The 23,679-nt window shown below is 41.8% G+C and overlaps 1 protein-coding gene across 1 annotated transcript in view; it reads right to left on the bottom strand.

Annotated features, from left to right (window-relative positions):
- Positions 1-23,679, bottom strand: part of Myo81F (Myosin 81F) — a 530,639-nt gene that overhangs the window by 470,085 nt on the left and 36,875 nt on the right. Inside the window, exon 2 of the mRNA XM_070285196.1 lies at positions 11,021-11,136. Within this exon, the coding sequence (XP_070141297.1) occupies positions 11,021-11,134 (114 nt within the window). The 5' untranslated portion in view covers positions 11,135-11,136. The remainder of the gene's footprint in view (positions 1-11,020; positions 11,137-23,679) is intronic.

The following is a 23,679-nucleotide window of genomic DNA, read 5'->3' as shown; positions in this document are numbered from 1 at the left end:
CTTCTCGCCACTTCATTCTCTTCTCGTACCAAATCTGTATCTTCTTTCTCTGCTCGTACCACAACTCTTACTCAACATCTCTTCATCAATTTATACAGGCTCTTGCTGCACACTTTGCAACGCTCACACGCACCTCTTGCGTCACGGTCTCTCTGGACCCTCACAGCCTTATAAATGATTCCACCAACGAGTGCCTCAGTCGGCGATCTCTCGCTTACACTTCTAGTGTCTTCAAATGTTAGTTTGGCAGGATAACCTTTCGAAACCATAGAGTACAAGCTCTTTTCGTATTTCAAAAGGCTCCGCTTCACATATTCTGACCATAGGAATAAAGTAGGCCCCGTTTCATGTGATCCGACACGGCCTTCCTGACAAATCACACGTCCTCGTGTGTTAACTTTAAATCACAGTATTCTAAAATTTCGGTACTCGTTACATTTTATTGTCAACAAACATTTCATTAATTTTCTAAACATAAGTATTGAGGCATTTAGACAAAATAAGCATCTTGGTTTCATGATAACATAACAAATTACATCTTCATTTTAATCATAATTTACAATTCAGACTTCTCTAATTACATAGCTTTATCAACTGGTGTATTTCCTTTTACACCCACATACTGACCCCCGCCATAACAATTCCTTCTGTTATGGTGCGGTCTCCACTGACCCCCGCCATAACAATTCCTTCTGTTATGGTGCGGTCTCCACTGACCCCCGCCATAACAATTCCTTCTGTTATGGTGCGGTCTTTATATCCCCTCTTGGGATTCCAAGGCATCAACCGTGCCATCCATATCATCATTCCCCACATGGGAATCAGACGCATCTCCACTTGAGTCGTCTAAATCTTTAATCAACTTTAATCTTTAATCAATCAACGTCATTGCTTATTTGTCTATTTGGCAATGCCCTCAAAAACTCATGCGCATACTTATAAGTTCTTTTGCTTGTTAAGGATTTTAAAATGTACCGATTTCCATCTTCATTTCTTTATCTCTTTCTTTCTCCTCTCTCTCATTCGTAACAATTTCAATTTCCAATTTATCCATTTTAAGTTAATCTTGCCTTAACAAAATTGTGCTCTTACTTCCATAATTTTACCGAACCGGCATAACGTAACTTTAAATTTCTCTTTCTTTATACTTTTCTCTGTGTCATGTGGTGGTATCAAGCCCAAAGGGTGGGTCCGATTGGCATCTCTTAAGGGCTTGCATTGGTTGCACTACTAACTGTGCAGTTCGCCGCAAGTTGCACCCCGCCAAGAGCATCTTCCCATCACCTCTGCGGTCCTGGTATCCAGCCAGATGACTACTTTACAACTTTACACATGATACAATTTTCAACAATCTTTAAACTTAGTCATTTCCAACAATTCTGATAAATATTGCTGAGTCTATTTTTTCCAACCCAAACACATAACGGATTTATAACCTTGATTAATAACTATCCAACAAAATTTAGGGGACACTACTGGCAGATAACATTGCCTCACACCTCTCTGTATTCTTTAAAATCCCTCTTCGTAACTCAAGTTGATTTCAATTATTTTTAGTTGTTTATAAACTATACCAATAAATCCTGAATCCTGAAGTTGATCAGTCGGTCATTTGAGATTTCATTCTAAGTTCAGACGTTTTTCTGTCAATTTATTTTTATTTATCGGAGTTAAATCAGTCATGTGAATTCTGGACACAAAAAGAATTCCACAATTGCCTTGCGCTTTCTCTTCCTCTACTCTATGATGCACTTCAGTTAATTTTTTTTTTTAGAAATGATTACATCTGCAATAAGTATAGACTACAAACTCTCATCTGAGCAAACAATGCCAAAAATGTCAGAATAATTGCACGCCAACCAATATTTCCAATTCATACAAAGGCTACTTGGACTCCACAAGACACATAGTTCTACCAATATATCCACCAACATAAGGGTCTCCATTAATTAGGTGTATTAGCATTGGACCATATCCACAAGAGCTTATATCTGTTTCAAATTTGATCAGATGTTTCGAACCCACAAATAACGATTACAGGCTCATTTGTAATAATATTAAAAACGTTCGTTCCAATTTCTGAATATCGTCATTTCACTTAAAGATACTTGAAGCCGAAGAATCTGTCTCATGATCTGAGAAAATCGAGGCACACGTTTTTGAAAATAAGGCACCAATTCAATAAATGGTCTTACGACGGTCTCTTAATTGCACCGATTAAAAGGACGGACCTTTAACGTAAGGATTTTCTAGGAATTGGGTCTGATTTCTCCACCGCACACCTCATAGCTCAGATACTGCGTAGTAGGTTCAAGAAACCCACATTTGGTAACGTTAAATGGCAACTCTGGTACAGTCAACACATTTAATACAACCTTCAGCCTTCGGAAAGCCTTTTCTTCCGAGTTTGCCATGATTAACATGCATCTATGTAAACTATCGCAAATAATCATGATAAATTCCAAACGCCTTAACAATTGCATGATGAAGGTAGAAGATGCACTCTTCAAACCAAACGGCACGGCAGACCAAACAGACGGCAACTCGTAATTTTTTTAAATTAATTATTTTTCAACAGAAACATTTTTCCTTCACAGGGTCTGACATAAGCGGCAAAGGCCACTGTCCGAAACCATTTTCGAATATTGCTTCCGATAGTCTAAGCACAACCTATCGTAGCACAGGGCTCGCCAATGGGAAGGCAGATGTGCAAACAACACTGCAATCAAACACATCTCTATTCCCATCTTTTAGCCAATTCAGCTCCCAAATCAAAGAATAATTGGAAAGGGCTCACCCGATACTGTCACTGTTGAATCACACAAATCAACTCGCTTCTACATGCAGCTGATGCTGCCGCTCGCAGCCGCTGATACCCATCTCGTGCACACAGATGCAATGTGACCACCGTTATCACGCCTGAAGTGCGTCACTCCAGCTCTCCGCACTTCAGCCGCAGTTCCGCCAGTGTGCTGTTGTTGTTGTCTTCCATTCTTCCCCAAATTTTCTGGCCGACACTGATGACACTTGCAACCGTCCGGCTCAACACGCGACCAGTGCATTTGACTGCCTATCACGACTCCGGTGTCTCGCACCACGCGGCTGCGCAAGCCTTCGATGCGCCACTGAATTTAATATCGACCGAAAATCACTTTATCAGAATGCCCGCGAGGCTATGGTGAATCCCACTTCTGATGTCGGAGATATCCGTTATTTAATTTAACCGTAGTCGAGCCAGCGAGTTCTGTTCGCCTGCGCAGTCAAATCGAATCTGTCATCACGCCACTTTTCCTGTGGCCCTTTCACCTTTTCTTACTTTTCACTCAGATGTCATTCCTAGACAATCTCAAGCTGTCTCTCTCATTCTCTCCTATTGTTGCGACAGACGAACAGACCTCACTCAGTAACACTCCTGTTACCGACTCAACTGTCATTGCGCCTGCGCGCCAGCGACACCTACAGGCTACCAATACCTGAGCATGCCGAATAGTTCTGTTGCCATAGCAACAAGCTTTCCAAATTTGCACTTAGCAACCAACTCGCCGACATATATATAAGATTATATGTGTTAAAATTAAGTATATCAGGCCAATTCTAGTTGGCACTTCCGTAAAATTGATTCGGATTCGGATTTCCCTGACCTGTTCTAGTGTTCACTTCCAAAAAATTCTTACGGATTCGTATTTCCCTCTGTTAAGTCTCCGTTAATTTGCGAGCGAAAAGCTCGGAAACTTTTTGACTGCAATTGGGCCGGCGGATTCAAATCCGCAAAATCAGAAATTAATTATTTTAAAATACAATGCGACTTTGTAAATTACAAATGTTAATTGTATTTCATTCCTTGAAGTTTTGGGAATATTACTGCATAATTGAATTAGCTAATACTGAAGTACTTGATTCATAAATAATTATTTTGTGGGTGGTCCTTAAAATCGATTCGATTCTGTTCACGCCAGAAAGGCGCTCAATTTCGGGAGGCAGTGTGATCCCGAACGCTCTCTTTTTCTCTCCCTCTTCCTCCGGACTTCCAGTCCTAGAGCTTCCAATCCGCTCTCCCTAGCTTTAGTTTCTTTTGTATTGAACAGTACCAATTACTCCTTCTACTAATAAACATCGACGCACGTCGCGTAAAACCCCGTCAAGTCTCCGTGTTCTTATTTCGAGTGCATTTCAGCTTAAAGCCGCCCCCCTCCAACATTTGGTCCTTCGAGCCGGATTTCATCCACCAGCAGCTCCGGTGGCTTTAACACCGCACCAGATAAGTCCATTACATTATTGCTGCCGGTCATACAGTTAGGTTTTGCGAAACTCAATTCGTCTTAACTTCTCTGTATGATTATTGTCTAAATCCAAGTCCGATTAATCCGACACTACGGCAGCATAATACCTTCCAAAAATCCAAAATAATTCGGTATTCATTTTCTACATTTGTGCCAAAATCCAAAAGTGTGTGTTTAAATAAATAAATAAATGCAATAGCCACAGTGAGAATTTAATTCCAATAGTTCTCAATTCCTCTTCGTTAACTGTGTTCCCGCTAGCAAATGTTGGAGGGGGGCGGCTTTAAGCTGAAATGCACTCGAAATAAGAACACGGAGACTTGACGGGGTTTTACGCGACGTGCGTCGATGTTTATTAGTAGAAGGAGTAATTGGTACTGTTCAATACAAAAGAAACTAAAGCTAGGGAGAGCGGATTGGAAGCTCTAGGACTGGAAGTCCGGAGGAAGAGGGAGAGAAAAAGAGAGCGTTCGGGATCTCACTGCCTCCCGAAATTGAGCGCCTTTCTGGCGTGAACATTCTCCCCCCCCTTGCGAGGATACGCAGCAAAAGTACCAGGAAGTATTAGCTCTGGAAAGCGTAGGATAACGCTGAGCGTTCGTCGGCATGTAGAAGGGTGTGGTGATCCTGTCCACACGACTGGCATCGATCGCTACTTCGACAGGATCCTCCGGAATGGTGGTGGGCCAGGCAGTTGACGCAGTACTTCCTGTCGATGACTGTCTGGAGCCGTTTCTTCGCATCAAGCCGGAGAAAACGGTGGCACTTCCGAAGAGGATGGTTCCCTTGGCAGACTCGGCATTGGTAGGATAAAATACCTCGGGAACGTCTGCTCTTGCTGTCGTCGTACGGAACCCAGTAATTGGAATCGGCAGAAGTGGTCACTCGTGTGGAGAACGAGGAAACTCTTTGGATGGGTGCGGGAATTTGTGGTGCGTCATCACGAGGATTCGGAACACTGGATGAAGTGTTGCTTGGATGCAACAATGTGTGATTCCGACCGTGACACGTAAGACAGCTGTGGGCGCTTGTGCAATTACGGAGTGGATGACCGCTTGCAAAGCAATTTAAGCACAACTGCTTTTTCTCAATGTACGAAGTTCGATTTTCTATCGTCATCTGGAGGAAGCGTGGACATTTACGCACTGGATGGTTCTCTGCAGAACACAAATCGCATCTTTTGGATATGGGAACAATCCGCGTACTAAAGGATTTTAGTACTCGCGGTGCCACGATGGATTTTGTCGGGTTGGACGGACTGAGGCGTAACGTAGGAGGCTGGAGAGAATCGATGGTTTCCAGAGTTCTGTGGCGCTCAGTAAGGAACGAATCAAGTTCTAGCCACGACGGAATATCGGTTTTATTTGTTAAGGATTGCTCCCATAAGGAAAGCGTCAGCTTTGGAAGCTTCGTGGAGCACAAATAAACCAGGAGGCAGTCCCAATTATCCGTAGGAAGGCCGGACAGAGCTAGGGATGTGAGGCAATTTTGAATTGTATTCTGCAGCTCCTTCAAGGCTGCCGAGGACTCACGTTCAATGGACTGAATGTTCAACAATTTCTTCAGTTGGCTGTTTACCAACGCGCGTTTATTTTCGAAACGCTCAGTTAGGTCATTGGTGAGTGGCGAATTGGAAACTATAGAATGAGCTTCACCACTAGTCTTGGCATTTAAATAGAACAACTTTTCTACAGGGGTCAGCGTAGGATTGTCGATATAGACCGCTGTGAAAAGGTCTCGGAAAGTCGGCCAGCGAAGATAATCGCCCGAGAACACTTCCGTTTCGCACGGAGGAAGCCGACAGCCAGACGGAAAGGAATTTTGGGGCGCAGGAGGTTGGACTGGAGCTGCTTTAGCAGAGATCGTATCGATCTGTTCCATGAACTTGGCGGCACACCGTTCATAAATGGAATAGGTGTCGTCGTATTTTGCCTTAAGAGTAGGCAAGGTGTCTGCAGCGCCCTCTAAACCAACTGAAATTAGCTCTGAACAAGCTTCGTACTCTGTCTCGACCTTGTCCCATAGCGCTCGGACTTGGTCGAGATGGATTTGGCAAGTGTACTTGGATGGAGTGGGTGCTGCTGGATTGCAGACTCTGGAGTCGAAGTGCCTCAGACGGTCACAAATCAAAGTAAATTTGTTCAAAATAGTAGAAGTCATTTTATATATTTTTTACGACAATTTACTGTAAATATATATTACGAAATAGTAATGTGTCGAAGTTTGATTGGGAATTTAGGAACCAATCGGACTCGTAATAATTATTTTTGAAATAATTATTATATTTGTGGAAAATTGTATTTTCTCCCTTGGACTTTAAAACGGAAATATGCAATTTAATTTAATAATTCCGGTCAGCAGCGAATAATATACGGTCACACTAGTGCGGATACGGAAGCGCACTTGGATTTCTAACTTAATTAGTTAGTTGGAATTTTAATATAAAATAATTTACAAATTATTTTATTTATCTGGACTTATGTGATTGACCGGTGCTGTATTTCGGAACCAATACGTGTGTGTGTCTATTTGTGCACTTGTCGTATGCAAGTGCAAAATAGCGGAGATAAGGAGAGGCGGAAAAAATTGCCAAATATTGGAGCGTCGACTTGCAGACGATTATGTATGTATGTACATATGTAACTGCAGCTCAGGATAGAGCAAGGGAGTAAATAAACAAATATATGTACGAATTCAATCAATTTATAATTGTAGTACCTGCGGACAGTTATTGTTGTATGTATGTAGTTATATTGTTGTACATTTGTAAATATAAGTTTCAGAGTGAAGTGGACTGTATTTGTAGTATGTATGTAATGTAAATAAATGCTAGCGGGAACACAGTAAACGAGATGGAATTAAGAATAATTCGAAATTGGAAAGTTTTACTGTGGCTTAGGCATTTATTTAAACAAACACTTTATGAATTTCGGAACCCGTAGATCTTGTATAGAAATTATTTGGATATAATTTCTCGAATTGGGGAAATGTCAATGTTGACAGCGATCGTAGTCTTATGGAGTGGACTGTATTGAATATGTATGTAAATGTAAATAAATGCTAGCGGGAACACAGTTAACGAAGAGGAATTGAAAACTATTGGAATTAAATTCTCACTGTGGCTATTGCATTTATTTATTTATTTTGGCACAAATGTAGAAAATGAAATTTGGATTTGGAATTGGAACTTATTATGCTGCCGTAGTGTCTGATCAATCGGACTTAGGATTTAGACAAATCATACAGAGAGATTAAGACGAATTGAGCTTCGCAAAACCTAACTGTATGACCGGCAGCAATAATATATTTGAACTTATCTTGTGCGGTGTTAAAGCCACCGGAGCTGCTGGTGGATGAAATCCGGCTCTGATGGACCAAATGTTGGAGGGGGGCGGCTTTAAGCTGAAATGCACTCGAAATAAGAACACGGAGACTTGACGGGGTTTTACGCGACGTGCGTCGATGTTTATTAGTAGAAGGAGTAATTGGTACTGTTCAATACAAAAGAAACTAAAGCTAGGGAGAGCGGATTGGAAGCTCTAGGACTGGAAGTCCGGAGGAAGAGGGAGAGAAAAAGAGAGCGTTCGGGATCACACTGCCTCCCGAAATTGAGCGCCTTTCTGGCGTGAACAGATTCTAACCTTCAACATTATTGCAAATACGCCGCCGCTGAGTCGTATTAAGAGAAAAAAATTATAATTTCGTTGTTTTTCAACGTATTTTCATCTACTTTAAGATATAAGCTATCAACTTGTGGATAAGAATGTTAAGTTTCCTGCGGGTACAATCAGATTGGGGCACCGCTTCCATGGTGAAAGGAGCGCCCAGAGGCACGCCGCAAGGTGGGGTTCTGTCTGGAATCTGGTGGTAGATGACCTAAAAAGCACCAAAGATAACAGCTTATGCGGATGACATAAGCATAATTATAACGGGAGTCTGTCCATCGACCCTCAGCTCGATCATCGAAACAACGCTCAGGGAGATATGTGAGTGGGCGGAGAAGGTAGGACTCAATATCAATGCGGATAAGACGGACCTTCTTCTCTTCTTCTCTTCTGACGTGGAAGGCCAATGTAGTAGAGTAGAGTAGTGAAAAGGACACCATAGCGCTATATGCATCCAAGAAGATGCTTAGCCGCACATGGGGCCTCTCACCCTCTCTAATGTATTTGGTCTACATATCGGTGGTGCGTATGACTCTGCTGTATGTAGTCTTAGTGTGGTGGCAAGTCATGGAGAAGAAAACGTATAACACGCTTATGGAGAGAACGCAGCGGCAGGCACTGCTCTGCATATCAGGGGCGCAGAGATCAACCCCCACCAAAGCACTCGAAACCATAATCGGTATATATCCCCTAGATATCCAAGCGCAACTGACAGCAGGAAAGGCGGCACAACGTCTGGTTGTATCAGGAAACTGGTCGCTACATGGATTCGGGCACAGTTCAATTGGCCCAGACATGAGCAGTACATCTGACTACATGATACCCAGAACGTGCCCGGATGTAAACACAACAGTATTCATGGGACCAAATGACTGGAAGTTAGGCCAGGACCATGCTCAATACCTCAATATATACACCGACGGCTCCAAGATGGAAGGAGGAGTTGGGGCATATACTGTTCAGACCTTGAAATGAGGCTGTCGTATTAGCTACCAAGCTACTGCAGGATATTCCAGGCGGAAGTATTCGCCATCAGGGAAGCAGCAGACCTTGCGCAGAGCATAAACCGTCCACATGAGGCGGTCAATTTGTTCGTAGACAGTCAAGCAGCAATAAGATCCATGCAATCATCAGCGGTCAGTTCCAAAAATGTACTGGCAAGCAGAGAATCACTAGATAGCCTAAGCACGACTAAGTCAGTGAGGATCTACTGGGTTCCCAGCCACCAACGCATAGACGGTAACGAAACCGCGGACGAACTGGCAAAGAAAGGCGTTGGACTAGCGATTGAGAGAATAGGAAACGTCCCTATCTCCCTAAGAACGCTCCAAAGCGAGCTAGAGAGAAGGGCTGACGCAAGCGCAAAAAGCAGGTGGAGGAGTAATTCCGCAACCTGCAGAATATCAAAAATCATGTGCAAAGAGCACAACGAGAAACTCACCCACTACGTGCTGCATCTTCCGCGGAAGGCCTGCAGAATGTTAGTGGGTATCCTAACTGGTCACTGCCTGTCTGCTGTACATGCAGTCAAGCTGGGTATTACCGACAACGCCAAATGCCGGAAATGTGATGAATCAGAGGCAATCGAATCCTTGGAGCAACTCATTGGCAAATGTCCGGCCCTAACGAGGGATGAGATACCTAGGCTCTCCGGTTCGCTAGAGAAGATGCCTCCAGGAGGAATCCAGGCAAACACCTTCGTCTTGGAGCAGCTCGAAACCAGAATAAATAGTCTATATTTTATTTAAACCAAATTATTATATAGTATGTATAAATATACAACTTTTATAAAATTTCCTTTTATTTTTATACCCTTGCAGGGTTTTACAATTTTAGTCAGAAGTTTGCAACTCAGTAAAGGAGACCTTTCCGACCCTATAAAATATATATTTTCTTGATCAGCATCAACAGCCAAGTCAATCTAGCCATGTCCGTCTGTCCGTCCGTTTCTACGCAAAGTAGTCCCTCAGTTTTAAAGCTATCTGAATGAAACTTTGCATATTGTCTTCTGAATACTCTCACTGCTATACATGTCGGTCTAAACCATATAGCTGCCAAATAAGTGTTCGAAAAGTTTTTAGAAAAAATTATATCTTGTTTTGCATAATTTTAGAGATATAGCCATTTTTTATATTTCAGAATTTCGGTTTTAATTTTATAAAAATCGGACCACTATATCTTATAGTTAATAGAAAAAAATAATAATAACATAGTTGTTTTGCAAAGTATTTTCATCTACTTTGAGATATGAGCTTTTTTATTATATCAAAATATTCATATACATTTTTTGAAAATCGGACAACTATAGCTTATAGCTGCCACAAGAACGATCGGTTAATTAATGGAACAAAATTATACCTTAGTGGATTTTCTACGTTGTTAATCTTTTTTTCAAAATTTTAATTTTAATTTTATGAAAAGTGGACGACTTCATCATATAGCTATCAGTGGTTGTACAGAAAAATGTAAAGCTGTAACTGTCAAATTTTAAATATAAATGAATAGGAAAATAATTATAGCTTCTTTGTTTTTCAACGTATTTTCATCTACTCTGAGATACAAGCTTATTTTATTATTTCAGAACTTAAATTTTATGAAAATCCGAGAACTATATCATATAGCTGCCATAGAAGCGATCAGTAGATGTAGAGAAAATGTAAAGCTGGGAATGTAAAACTGTAACAGTCAAACTGTAAACAGATAAGTACAGGTAAAATGTAATGAAACTTTGTTTTGTGTTTTTTCAGCATTTAAATTTATAATTTTTATTAAATTAGATATTTCAAATCTAAAAATATAGTTTTTTTCGTCTTTTTTTAAATTTTATCAAAACAAAATTATTATATATAAATTTCCTTTAATATTTTCTATTTTACCAGAATGAATCGATTCTTAATGATGCCTTACAAACTGCAAGGGCACGCCGAAGTTAGCTTCCTTTCTTGTTTATTAAATATTACATTTTAAGTAAGATAGAACACCGAAGCTAACATTAATTTTTAAATAAATAAGTAAGATACGTATACGCAATTAAAATTTCTCAGATACCAACAAGTTTTAAATTGTAAAGGATACATAAATAATATCACTGCAATACCGAATGTGCAGATTTTGATTTATGCCGATTTCATCAATTTCAGACATAGTTGTCATATCTGCATATCCAACTTTTTGTTCGCCCGACATCATATCTGTAATAAAAAAAGTTAAATATTTAAAATCATTTTTATGTATATTTCTCATTCAGCTAGAGTATCCGGAGACTTTCGGTTCTTAGACCGGTTCATAGAGATATACAATAGGGATAATAGGAAGCATCTTTGATAAATATATTTTTTTTAATCATCAGCAAATTAAGTTAAGGGGGGACATCTGAGTAACTTTTTTAAAAATTGAAAAATTTTTTTTTTGCTTAAAAAATACTTTAGGGTCTTAAAAATAACATATCGAAAGATAGAGTCCGGCAAAAGTTTCTAAGTGTCGAAATTTTCCATTCTGCGGCGTACCTCACATGTAATCATATACGATTTTAAAACTTTAAACGCGTTTTTCTCAAAACAAATTTTTTTGAGGTGGCCGAAAACATAACTCAAACAAATCTTAACCGATCGATCTGAAATTTTGACAGTATATTCAAAATACCTATGGCTATCGACACACGTAGGATTTTTTTTTTGCTTTCTTTTTTTTTATCAACAATTTTGTGACGTTTTTTTTTCATGAAAATTGAAAATTTTATTTAATCACTCACCATTTTGCAAAAAATCAAAATATCGAAAAAATCCTACGTGTGTGGTGAAATTTAAAATTTCTGAAGTTTTTTATACCCTTGCAGGGTATTATAATTGTAGTTAGTGCTCGGTCGAATTTCACCGTGCTTAACGCGCAATGTTATAAAAGTTATTTAACTCGTTGTAGGCTTCAGTTCACGCAGGACCCGAAACAGTTTTATAACTTTGTTAACACTATGCGAAAACCCAATTTACATCCTTCATCGCTTTCGTTCAAGAACGCTACAGCAAACTCTGATCAGGCCATCGCCGATCTCGTTGCCGAGTTTACTACGTATTGCTCCTCAAATAGCTTAGATCAGGCTTACTCTTTTGATTTGCCCAAGTCGAACCTAATTTTCAGTCCTATTTTAACCGAAAGCTCCCTTAGTTCGGATCTTCATCGTGTAAAACCAGTTTACTCACCGGGTCCCGATGGAATACCAGGCTGCGTGCTCAGGTATTGTGCCGGAGCTCTGTGCAATCCCCTTCTGAAACTGTTTACCTTATCTTTAGAAACCTCAGAATTTCCCCTTATTTGGAAGGAATCATTTATCATTCCTCTCCACAAAAAAGGTAGCAAATCGGACGCCAGCAACTATAGAGGAATCTCTAAGTTGTCGGCAATTCCAAAACTTTTCGAGAATATAATTACTCCCCACTTGCAGCATTTATGCAGATCCGTAATTTCTCCATGTCAGCATGGTTTTATGAGGCGAAGATCGACCACTACAAATCTCCTGGAACTCACCTCCTTCGTTATTAGAGGTTTCCAACGTAACTTTCAAACCGACGTGATTTACACAGACTTCAGTAAAGCTTTTGACTCGGTTAATCACTCTCTTCTTGTAAGGAAGCTTGACTTAATCGGGTTTCCTGTCGATCTTCCTAAATGGATTTTGAGCTATTTGAGTGACAGAACTCAAAAGGTTCTGTTTAAAAATGCTCTATCCAAATTCCTCAGAGTCACTTCTGGCGTCCCACAGGGTAGCCACCTAGGCCCGCTGCTATTTACATTGCTTATCAATGACCTCCCGCTGGTTCTAACGAATTCTAGAGTACTTATGTACGCTGATGACGTTAAGCTATGCTTGCAGTATAAGGACAGCTCTTGCCAGTCAGACCTGCAATCGTATCTTAATAACTTTCAAGCTTGGTGTCGTGCTAATTTATTACATCTCAATAGCTCTAAATGCAAGCTGATGACATTTTCACGTGTCACTCCCCAGTTTGCCACTTATACGCTAAATGATAGCGCTCTTGAAAGAATATCTCTTGTTGATGATTTAGGCGTTCGCTTAGACCCTAAACTTTTGTTCTCTGAACATATTTCGTGCATGAACATATTTCGTGCAAGCCAAAGGCGTGCTCGGTTTTATTAAGAGGTGGTCGAAGGAATTCGATTCCCCTTATATAACGAAGACCCTTTTTACTTCGTTAGTTCACCCTATATTGGAGTATGGTATGCGTCTGGAGTCCTCAATTCGGAATCCATATTAACCGTAATGAATCTGTACAAAAGAACTTTTTACTTTTCGCCCTCCGTGGCCTACCTTGGGATGCTGATGAGAGGCTACCGTCCTATTCAAGTAGACTCCTATTAATTAACTTACCCTCCCTAGCTAACCGTAGAACGATGCTTGGTGTCGTATTCCTTCATAACCTAATAAACGGTGTTGTTGAGAGCCCCTTTCTTTTAGGGCAGCTTAACTTCCACGTTCCCCGACTAACATCTAGAACCCTTATCCCTTTAGTAGTAAATCACTGTAGGCGGGAGTTTGAAGTACATGAACCCTTTAGGGTTTTATGTATGGATTACAACCGCCTCTCTGACATTATAATTCGTAGCGATAACCCTTCTATATTAAAAACTTTAATACTTGTAGAGTTAGCTCGTAGTGTAGCACCGTAGTCTAATGTTGCATGCGTTCTTATTTATTTATCGTAGTTATTATTTAGTTACATTATATTATTTTTTTTTATATTTATTTTGCACGCGTTTTTATTTATTTATCGTAGTTATTATTTATTTACATTATTTTATATTTTTTATATTTATTTTGCATGCGTTTTTACTTAATTATTACTATTTTTATTATATTATATTTTTTTTTCCCTTATTAAATTTTATTTTTGTTCTCTTGTAACGTTTCCTCGTTCTTTTCTTCCTTCATTCACCGCGTCTATCTAGTTCGCGATTCGTGCCGTACGTCACACGGCTGCGCCCCTCGGTCGGTTGGGCGGGAGGTGGAAGCAGAAACCCGGCAAAAAAAAAAAAAAAAAAAAAAAAAAGTTAGAAACGCAGAGAAGGAGACGGTTCCCACCCTATAAAGTATATATATTCTTGATCAGCAGCAACAGCCAAGTCGATATAGCCATGTCCGTCTGTCTGTTTCCCTCAATGAATGAAACTTTCCAGATAGTTCCTAACTATTTTCACTACTATACATGTCGGAACGGGCCGGATCGGCCGACGATATCATATAACCGCGATATATAGGATCAGGAAATAGAAATAAAAAATTAGAACTTTGCTGTTTTTCAACATATTTTTTCCTTTTTCAGATATGGGCGTTTTGTATTATTTCAGAATTTCGGTTTCAATATTATAAAAATCGGACGACTATATCACATAGTTAGCATAGGAACGGTCAGGAGGTGTAGAGAACCTGTAACCTAGCCGACCTTTTCAAAGTAGAGCACTCTCTCGCTAGCGCTTCGTGCAAAGCTTCTCCCAGCAGCTCTCCCGCTGCCCAAATATTCTGCTGCTTCAAAACGGCAGGCAGTTAAGAAAATACCTCCAACGATCACAGAAGCAGCAAAAAAACCCACGGCCAACCATAAATCAATATGTATAAATACAAACAAATATAATAAACTGAAAATATAATCGAAACTTATTTCTATAAATGGCTGGAAAAAATCCTCCACTTGAACCTTACCCGAGGTTGCCGGCTGGGGAATGGGCATTGTATTAACCCGGATACGGGTAATGCATCGCTGCCTGCCCCGTCCGTACGGTTCAATTCCTTCTGCTTTAAAAAGCCGAAAGAAGTGAACCATTAGCCATGGCTGGAGGTGCCTGGCGGCAGGCATAAAACGCAAGTAGGTGGTACCCCTGAAAAAGAAACCATTCTGGAGGGTTTAAAGAAAGAAAGCTGGGCTGGGATGTCAGCCAAAACGTCGGTGGAAGGCGTGACCACTACCACCGGCGAGCACGGTGGGAGCAATCCTCTCTGCGTGTCGCCAGCGATTACACCTCTGATTAGACGGGAGCAGGTCATGTCAGCCGAAAAAACGACGCAGGGGAAGTTAAGCCGCTCACGTGCCATAGTCGATACAGACTCGGACCTTGAGAGCGTGCAGCTCTTCAAATAGAAGGAAGAAAGCCTTCTACACTCGCCGAAACCAGGCACCAGCTCCCAGCGCAGGGACGGGCCAAAGCGGTCAAGCCAGGGAATGAAGGCCAAGGCGCTGTACAAGGCTGCCCTCCATATTTAGAATCGGTTCCAGAAAAAAACCCCCTATCCCCAGAGGAGAAGGTGAAGCTTACCTGGGCCGAGGATAGGGAGGGGAGGCTTCACTTCGCCAAACTCCCCCACATGAGATCGACAGGTGGATTCGCCAACAAGGTGGAGGAGACGATTGCCAACAAAAGGCAACGCTCAGCCGAGAGCGACTGTGTGGACGAACCGCAAAAGTCAGTGAGGTGACCAAACGACACCTGATCGAGGCCCTCATTGACAGAAGCGATGAAGCCGGCAAAATGACCGAGGCGCAGTGGAAGATGGTGCATGAGCGGCTCGTTGAGTCATTGTACGCACGGATGGAGGATGAAGCTCCCATGCCCACCTTCGATGGCGCTGGGTGGCTAAATGGGATCAAAATCCTAAAGTGCATGGATGACCCGACGAGAAAGTGGCTGACGGAAGCGGTCTGCCAGTTGGAGGCGCTGTGGGAGGGAGCCAAGCTAGAGATGGTGGATCGGGAGCTAATCCCATCCATTCCAAAGGCGAAAGTACTTTTCCCCATCGCAATCCAAGCGGACCGGGCGCTGAAGCTACTGCAGCGTCAGAATCCGGATATCCCAACCGCGGACTGGAAGGTTCAGCACGTTGCGGCGCCATCACCCAAGGAGGGGGGCAAAGTGCAGTCCTCCAAATAAACAAGGAGGCAGAGGACATCCTTTATCCCAGATACGGGAAGATGACGTGGGGCATGGGTAGCGTATACCTGCGCCTCAAAAAGCGCCACCCCGGGGATAAGGATGCTCACAACCTGAAGGCAGATGTGGTGGAGAAGGACCTAGGTCTGGAAAGGAGAGGACGGTGACTTGACCGTAGTAGTCAACCCGTCGTATGGAGGTGAGCCCAGTACCCATTACACTCAGGGTGCTGCAGCTCAACCTCCATAAGGGCAAGGTCGCGTCGGTGGAAATCCTCATAGCCATGGAGCAAGGATCCACCGACATAGCTTTGGTCCAGGAGCCATGGGTCGCCTCAGGCAATGCCATCGCCGTACTGAAGTCCGCAAATTACAAATTGCTCCATCCACCAACGGTAAGCAGGAATAGAACCGCCGTACTTGTACGGAATGGTCTACACGCTAACCTTATGTCTCATTACACCTCTGATGGTAGCTTCCCGCTACATGGCACACGACAGGACGGCCCCACCAGAAGAACTCAAGAGCCTGCTAGAAGCCAGCCCGAAGGACCAGCAACTGCTCATGGGTGCAGACGCCAGCGCGCACCACTGCGTATGGGGGAGACCATACATAAACGACAGTGCCCTAACAGCACTAATGCAAGCTCATTTCCCAGGATGCACTGCGGTATCCCATTCCAATAAGCACCAGAATCGAGCAACTGGAGAAGAGCAACTCCCAAAAGATCTTAAATCCTCTAGAAGAATTCACTGGGCTATATGTAGACTCCTTTAAGGGGATAAAAGCAACGGGACTAGATGGAATATTCCCAGCCATGCTACAGTTGACCAATGAAGTGATCACCCAAGGCTACAACAACCTAATATTGTTTATTTATAATAATTAATATAATTAATTAATTAAGGAGTGTTTTTCAATGATATGCTCCGACTCACATCAGGTGACCAGAGGCAGAATGGATACGTTCAAGAACACATGTCCCTATTGTATGGAAAAAGTTTCTACGGTAAAAAGATATGTATTTACATTTAGAGGGAAACAACAATTTATGAGTGCACCACGACAACATGTTGTTCAAATCAGCTTGCGAAAGCTTAGGAGAGTCACGGTTCGCAAGAGGTTCCAATTGAGGACCTCTCAGATTGTTTTCTTGCCAGAAGTAAGAAAGCGCACCCATGTGAGCCCCAAGGACTACAGACTGAAAGCCTCACCTCATTCTAGCTCAAAACGCCAGAAAAGCTGCTGGACTTATATCAACCTCTGAATAAGTAACCTTCTAAGTTGTAGGCGGGTACAATTCGATTGGAGCACCACCTCCATGATGAAAGAAGTGCACAGCGGCATGCCACAAGGCGGGTCATGTGTAATCTGGCAGTAAACCTGATCAAGAGTTTTGAGAGCCGCAAATATAACAGCCTATGCTTACCATCGACCTTCGATTATGGAATCAACACTCAGAAAAACATATGAGTGGGAGGAAACGGTAGGACTCAGTATCAACGCGGGCAAGACAGACCTCATTCTATTCACCAAGAAATCAAGGTACCGCTATGGATCCCCCCAAAAATTGACAAAAAATTGACCGCAACAACATAAGTCAAATACCTCGCCATTGTTCTAGACAGCAAGCTGGCATGGAAATGCAATGTATTGGAGAGGGCGAAAAAGGGTCATAGCGCTATACGCATCTAAGAAGATGCTTAGTTGCACTTGGGGCCTCTTACATCTAGGTGGTGCGCCAATTTTGCTGTATGGGGTCTTAGTGTGGTGGCATACCTGTCATAGGAACAGTCGAAAAATTAAAAATAAAGAAATTCTATTTTTCACGATTTTCAATATATTCTTATAAATATGTATATTTAATTATATCGCTAAGAGCGATTGGTCAATTTTTAAAAGAGAAGATGTTTATATATACACGTGTTTTTTTTTCACCGAAATTAATCAAATCTCACTCATCCAATAGCAAACTGCAAGGGTATACAAACTTCTAGCATACCTTCATGTTATTATTATTCTTGGAAAGTATTATAATTTAAGTCAGAAATTTGCAACGCAGTGAAGGAGTCATATCCGACCCCATAAACTCAATATTTTCTTGATCAGCATGTTCTTTGACATATTTTCATATACATGGTCAAATCAAAATAATTATAGCTTTGTATAAATATATATCTATTACATATCTACCTTTTGGATCGATTGTTATTGATCCAACTGAAAACTGCAAGGGTACACAAACTTCGGGGTGCCGAAGCTAGCTTTCTTTATTTGTATTTTTTTTTATCGAAAGGAAATGAGCATGGATATATTCAGTCGGACTTTGCGGGAGGACGCGAACAGAGTAGGATATTTTACAATTCTACAAAGCGGTAAACGAAAAATTCTCGAAAGAATCGAACGAAATTCCTTTTGGGATTTTTATGTTTAATGCGATAAATATTACTAAATAAGCAAAATATACATTAATAACTAAATGACGTATAAAATGGTGCTGGGGTGCATACCTATTACAAAAATTATATTACTGTGTTCCAAACAATCACCTGTGTGTGATTTTGAATAGATAGGGCATGGCCGTCTAGCCAGGTCTTTCTGGCGAAATTTTTCCCCAGTTGCCCACAGGTCGCACCATACTCTCCAGCTGATCTCGAAGATCAAATCCTTTTTATTTATGAATATATAAATTATAAATTTTCCAAAACAATAGTTGGTCACACCAAATGACATCGCATGCCCTACTATTTCTGCGGCATCATTGTCAGTGAGATCTTGTGAAAATAATATGGTATGTATAAGTATAACTATAATTATTTATTATTATTAATTACTATATCAGGCCTTTTCTAGTTTCCACTCGGAAGTGTATTTGATAACATTTGCGGATTCCCCTTTAACATTTCCCTTGTTGATTTAGGGTTTTTCTTAAATTTTCCCGTGGTCCCTTTTGTTCCCAAGGAATATCAGCTGGCCGGTATAGACAAACGCGTTTGTTTTACCTGAGTTTTGTTAATAGGGGGCTAATTAGATTTTGGTCCGCTCCAGCGTCCAACCTAAGTACGTTCATGGGTTACTAGTTCATTACATAAAATTTAAGGGAAAAGTATTCTTGGCCGTAAGTTAAGTTAGGTTAATCCGGACGGCCGTCGTGGGGCCATACATAGGCCAATATGGCCCATAGCTATCCGGCGAAACTCCTGGATGGACCTATAGACTATTTATGCGGGTTTCGAGATCCTTGAATATCAAGGTGTTTTTCGCAAAGGCAAGGAGTTCGCCTGGCTTTCTCCTGGAGGCATCTTCTAGCGATGCCAGAACTGGAGAGCCTAGGTATCTCATTCTTGCCCTCGTTAGGGCCGGACATTTACAAAGATGCTCCAAGGTTTCGGTTGCCTCGGACTCATCACATTTCAGGCATTTGGCGTTGTCTGTAATACATAGCTTGATAGCGTGTGCAGAAGACAGGCGGTGACCTGTTAGAATACCCACTAACATTCTGCAGTCCTCCGCGGAAGATGCAGAACGTAGTGAATGAGTTTCTCGTTGTGCTCTTTGCACATGATTTTTGATATTCTGCAGGTTGCGGAATTACTCCTCCACCTGCTTTTTGCGTTTGCGTCAGCCCGTCTCTTTAGCTCGCTTTGGAGCGTTCTTAGGAAGATAGGGACGTTTTCTGCTCTTTCACTAGTCAGTCCGACGCCTTCCTTTGCAAGTTCGTCTGCGGTTTCGTTACCGTCTATGCCTTGGTGGCTGGGAACCCAGTAGATCCTCACTGACTTAGTCGTGCTTAGGCTATCTAGTGACTCCCTGCTTGCCAGTACATTTTTGGAACTGACCGCTGATGATTGCATGGATCTTATCGACTGCCTACGAACATATTGACCGCCTCATGTGAACAGTTTATGCTCCGCGCAAGCTCTGCTGCTATCCTGATGGCGAATAATTCCGCTTGGAATATACTGCAGTAGCTTGGTAGCTTATACAAAAGCCTCATTTCAGGGTCCCGCTCCAACTCCTCCTTCCACCTTGGAGCCGTCGGTATATATATTGAGGTATTGAGCATGGTCCTGGCCTGACTTCCAGTCATTTTGTCCCATGAATACTGTTGTTTTTACATCCGGGCACGTTCTGGGTATCATCACTAACCATACAACATATAGACTGGTCATTTCATACAACGAAATTGGACACAAAAATTTCTTAGCGTACGGTCCCATGTTAACTGTTTGCTGTTAGCGACAGACCGTCTGTTAGATTTTAGCTGTTAGCGACCCGTCCCATGTTAGCTGTCAGCTGTTAGCGTCAGGCCTTTACATGTATGCGTGTTCATGCATTCACGTACACGGGTGCATGTGTGCGATCGTTTCATTTCGGCCCAGCAAGAATATTTGGTCTTTTGCTACTTTTCGTGCTAGGTACCCTAACAATATGGGCATATTCGCTATTGGGTTAATGATAAAAATAAGAATGTTATATGTTATAATACATTTCTTAATGTTTCAGCATACATTTCATATTTGTTTCCAATTCAAATCAGTGGCAGCAGTGAAATGTGTTGCATATATGTACATACATATGTATTCGAATGAATAACAATCCATCTACTGAGATAGGAACAGGGCATATTGCAGTCGGTGCTCGCGATCGCTTGCACATTCTGTGTGCGGCAACGCGTCGAGACGCTGGGGGTTGTTTTTGTTGTTTTTTTGGCCGAGCTGCTACCCAAACCGTTAGATCTCGTGCCCGTCTCTGTTTTAAGTGACACCGACTGCAATATGCCCTGTTCCTATCTCAGTAGATGGATTGTTATTCATTCGAATACATATGTATGTACATATTGCAACATATTTGAATGATTTGAATTGGAAACAAATATGAAAAGTATGCTGAAACATTAAGAAATGTATTATAACATATAACATTCTTCTTTTTATCATTAACCCAATAGCGAATATGCCCATATTGTTAGGGTACCTAGCGCGAAAAGTAGCAAAAGACCAAATATTCTTGCTGGGCCGAAATGAAACGATCGCACACATGCACCCGTGTACGTGAATGCATGAACACGCATACATGTAAAGGCCTGACGCTAACAGCTGACAGCTAACATGGGACGGGTCGCTAACAGCTAAAATCTAACAGACAGTCTGTCGCTAACAGCAAACAGTTAACATGGGACCGTACGCTAAGAAATTTTTGTGTCCATTTTCGTTGTATGAAATGACCAGTCTATATGTTGTATGGTTAGTGGTATCATGTAGTCAGATGTACTGCTCATGTCTCGACCAATTGAACTGTGCCCGAAACCTTGTAGCGACCAGTTGCCTGATGCAACCAGACGTTGTGCCGCCTTTCCTGCTGTCAGTTGCGCTTGGATATCTATCTATATACCGATTATGGTTTCGATTGCTTTGGTGGGGGTTGACCTCAGCGCCCCTGATATGCAGAGCAGTGCCTGCCGCTGGGTTCTCTCCATAAACTTATTATACGTTTTCTTCTCCATGGCTTGCCACCACACTAAGACTCCATACAGCAGAGTCGGACACACCACCGATATGTAGACCCAATGCATTAGAGCGCGTGAGAGCATCTTTTTGATGCATATAGCGCTATGGTGGCCTTTTTTACCCTCTCTACTACATTGGCCTTCCACGTCAGGTTGCTGTCAAGTACAATGCCGAGGTATTTGACTTGTGTTTTAGGGGTCAGCCTGGTTTTGTTAATTTTGGGGGGGATCCATTGCGGCACCTTGTATCTCTTGGTGAAGAGATATAGGAGAATAAGGTCCATCATATCCGCATTGATATTGAGTCCTACCTTCTCCGCTCACTCACATATCTCCCTGAGTGTTGTTTCCATGATCGAGCTGAGGGTCGATGGACAGACTCCCGTGATAATTATGATGTCATCCGCATAAGCTGTTATCTTTGGTGCTTTCCTCTCGAATCTCTTGATTAGGTCGTCTACCACCAGATTCCATAGGAGGGGCGACAGAACCCCACCTTGCGGCGTGCCTCTGTGCGCTCCTCTCACCATGGAAGCCCAATCTGATTGTACCCGCCGGCAACTTAGAACATTTTTTATCCACAAGTAGATAGCGGGGGACGAGTTGGTCGCTTCTAGGCGATCCATTATTGCGTCCGTGCTAACGTTGTTGAATGCCCCGGATATGTCCACGAACACTCCAAGTGCATACTCCTTATTGTTTAGGTATCTCTCAATGATGGCTACCAACGAATGTAGTGCCGTCTCCACTGATTTTCCCTTCGTGTAGGCGTGCTGGTTGGTCGACAGTTGTCTCCCTACATAGTTCCTGATGTATAGGTCCAGCAGCTTTTCCAGAGTTTTAAGTAGGAATTAGGTGAGGCTTATCGGTCTGTAATCCTTGGGGCTCATGTGGCTGCACTTTCCTGCTTTGGGCAGGAAGACAATCCGAGAGGTCCTCCATTGGATAGAGATATATTTTTATTTTTTTATTTTTTTTTCAATGAAAACAATTTTTTTAAAATATTTTTTTGTTAAGTTTTTATGTTTATTTTTATGTATTTGCTTAAATAAAAATAATTTGAAAACTGAAAAAAATTTTTTTTTCAAAGTGTAACCGCCACGCGCTACAGTTAGTATATTTCTTGGAATGTATGAAATTGTGTCGGTATTTTGGTATATTTAACCCTGAGTAGTTTTGGTTTATGTCGTTGCATTTTCGCAGACGCAGCCGATGAAAGTTAATTCTGGTCCAGGAAAAATCCACGTAACTTGTAGACATAGTGTAGTCGGTGGCTTTCATCGGCTTCAGAAGTTATAGATTACTTTAGGCAGAAAAAAGTGAAAAAAATGGACACCTGGCAGGTAGCGATTTACCTGTACAAGCCCAAACCAAAGTGCCGTTTTTTTTTGGGTTCTTTAATAGTTTATGAATGTATCTATCATTTAAAGTAAAAACCATGACCATTGGTTTTATGGTTTTTGTGTAATATTACCTGAAAGTCGACCAATTTACCCATTTTTTTTTGGTATGATGCAAAAAACGAAAGAAAGTTAAACTTTGAATGCTCATATCTTCAACAAAAAAATCTTAAAATAGATTTTATTGCAGATTCTGAATCCTTGGGAAATTTACTGTCGAATAAGTATGGTTAAAATCGTTTTTGCGAACATGACTTTTTCGATTTTTGCAACGCTAATTGTTCGAGAGGCGCTACTGTGCGACGGACAGTGGACGGAGGGCAGCAAAGAGGCCCTAACAGCACTAATGCATGCGCATTTCCCAGGATGCACTGGGGTACCTGATGCAAATAAGCACCAGGACCTAGCAACTGGAGTAGAGCATCTCCCAAAAGATTTAATATCCTCTGGTAGAATCCACTGGGCTATAGACTCCTTTGCGAGGATAAAAGCACCAGGACTAGATGGAATATTCCGAGCCATGCTGCAGGTGACCAAGAAAGTGATCACCCCTTGGCTCTACGCAATATATACAGCTTGTTTAAGCACGGGCTATATCTCTATCCAATGGAGGACCTCTCGGATTGTCTTCCTGCCCAAAGCAGGAAAGTGCAGCCACATGAGCCCCAAGGATTACAGACCGATAAGCCTCACCTAATTCCTACTTAAAACTCTGGAAAAGCTGCTGGACCCATACATCAGGAACTATGTAGGGAGACAACTGTCGACCAACCAGCACGCCTACACGAAGGGAAAATCAGTGGAGAGGGCACTACATTCGTTGGTAGCCATCATTGAGAGATACCTAAACAATAAGGAGTATGCACTTGGAGTGTTCGTGGACATATCCGG

This window comes from Drosophila kikkawai, chromosome 3L (genome assembly GCF_030179895.1).
Source record: "Drosophila kikkawai strain 14028-0561.14 chromosome 3L, DkikHiC1v2, whole genome shotgun sequence".
Taxonomy (NCBI): domain Eukaryota; kingdom Metazoa; phylum Arthropoda; class Insecta; order Diptera; family Drosophilidae; genus Drosophila; species Drosophila kikkawai.
This window is presented reverse-complemented; position numbering and strand designations above follow the sequence as displayed.